Source organism: Echinococcus granulosus, assembly GCF_000524195.1.
Source record: "Echinococcus granulosus chromosome Unknown EG_S00237, whole genome shotgun sequence".
NCBI lineage: Eukaryota > Metazoa > Platyhelminthes > Cestoda > Cyclophyllidea > Taeniidae > Echinococcus > Echinococcus granulosus.
In genome coordinates, this window is record NW_020170617.1 from 63,366 (window position 1) to 65,064 (window position 1,699).

General features: G+C 37.9%; 1 protein-coding gene across 1 annotated transcript in view; it reads right to left on the reverse strand. All coding sequences in view use genetic code 11, as the record gives it.

Moving 5' to 3' along the window:
- Window positions 1-1,699, reverse strand: part of EGR_10586 (hypothetical protein) — a gene marked incomplete at both ends in the record, with an annotated part of 7,224 nt that overhangs the window by 4,057 nt on the left and 1,468 nt on the right. Inside the window, one exon of the mRNA XM_024499835.1 lies at window positions 464-503. Coding sequence (XP_024345756.1) covers window positions 464-503 — 40 coding nt within the window. The remainder of the gene's footprint in view (window positions 1-463; window positions 504-1,699) is intronic.

A 1,699-nucleotide genomic window follows, 5' to 3' on the forward strand; every position in this document is an offset into this window, starting at 1 on the left:
CACATCTCCTCCTTTCGTCTTATCTCATAAATTTGCTGAGTTATTTTGATTGAAAAGCAAACCCTACATTCCTTTTTCTGCAAGCAAAGGCATAATATACAACGAAATTTGATGCATATTCTTGCGTAACTTTAGGTCGTTCTCTCCCCTCTGCCACTGGGCTTAACTTACTGTTGCCAATGCTTCTATTACAACGTAGAATTGGTTTAGTCACCTAAATTTTGAATTTTACTTTATGCATTTAGCGCATCATTCAAACTGTAAGAACTGGAGAATAGCAGTATTTTACGAAATGGGATTTTTCTTTCTCCGCCCACTTTTACTCATTTACCCTCGTCTCTCTAGGTACACTCTAGCATTTAATCTTCCAAGTAACGGTGCAGAATGCCGACTTCTAATTTGATGAGACATTGTCCCAAATATCCCGTACTCAGTGGTAAATACTGCCTCAAGGTAACCTTACCCAGTAACTCGGTTCTTTTTTTTCACCTCGGCTTTTCTTTCTAATGCTAAGTTGTACAAAATAACAACGCCTGTGCGATGTCAGTATTCACATCAATGGAATACCTAAGTAACATTTTGCTTTCTAGTTAACAAAACGATTTTTTTTTCATTGTTTCTGGTGCACTTGGCCTCCAGGAATGTTATTGGTTCGCCAGTTCGACAGTTAGCATTACAATTCAGTACGCCCTGCCCTTTTATTGGTGTATTAAGGAGTATAATTCTCAAGCGTAACATCAAATGCCAATCAGAAGGAGCGGCTTGATCCTACGTAATGTGCCAAATGATGCGATTGGCTGCGACTTGGTAAAAACTCTAATCGCTCATCTCGACAGCAAGCCTTCCATAGTGTTTGTTCTAGCGCATTAAAACATAGAGTGATAGAATAAACTATAACATGTTGGAATAGTGCTCGTTTATAATATTTAAAAAGCCTTAAAATCCAAAGTAATCTAAGTAAAGTGAAACCCTGCGTTAGAGCCTGTTTTTTGGTCGGGAAAGGGAAGCCGTTAAGAAAATCCTTGCTAACTAACAAAGTTTAGGTAATTTTTTTGTATAGTACAGAGCATCGTCAATAGGCATAGTTAGTAAATTTGGCAATGTTTTTGTTTAGTTGTACTCCGAAAACCGAGTTTTATCTGCGGATAGCCTAACTGTTCTCTGACTTGATAGGCTGTTAGTGATTTTGCATATTTTACTACATTTACATGATTTAGGCATTTTATTCATTAAGCGGCCTGGCTAATGAACCACGCTCATGGTGTTCGTAATTTAGGAGAATTTGAACAAATTTTAAAGCTTTTAGAGCATAGAACATCAAATGACTATTTTTAGCATAAAACAAAATGCTTTTAGCTAATCGGGTGAACTTTAGGCCACTGTTGCAGTGTCTAGTGTTTTCCTTCGCTTAGGTAGATTGCCCAACGTTTGGTATACTTTCGCACTTCAAGGTAGTTTTTGGTCCCTAAATTAACAATTTAGCTTAGAAATAGTACTTCTCATTTTGACCTGTAAGACGACTAGTATGTGCGCCTCCAAACAAGATGCATGTAAACTACAAAATGTATCAATCCGCACTGCAGAGACCTGAGTCTTCCCTAGATCTTTAGCAATCTGCGAATTTGCACGATGTGGAGGACATATACAAAAAGCATTCACAATACTACCAATGTCCACACAGCACATGGTGGATTGACCA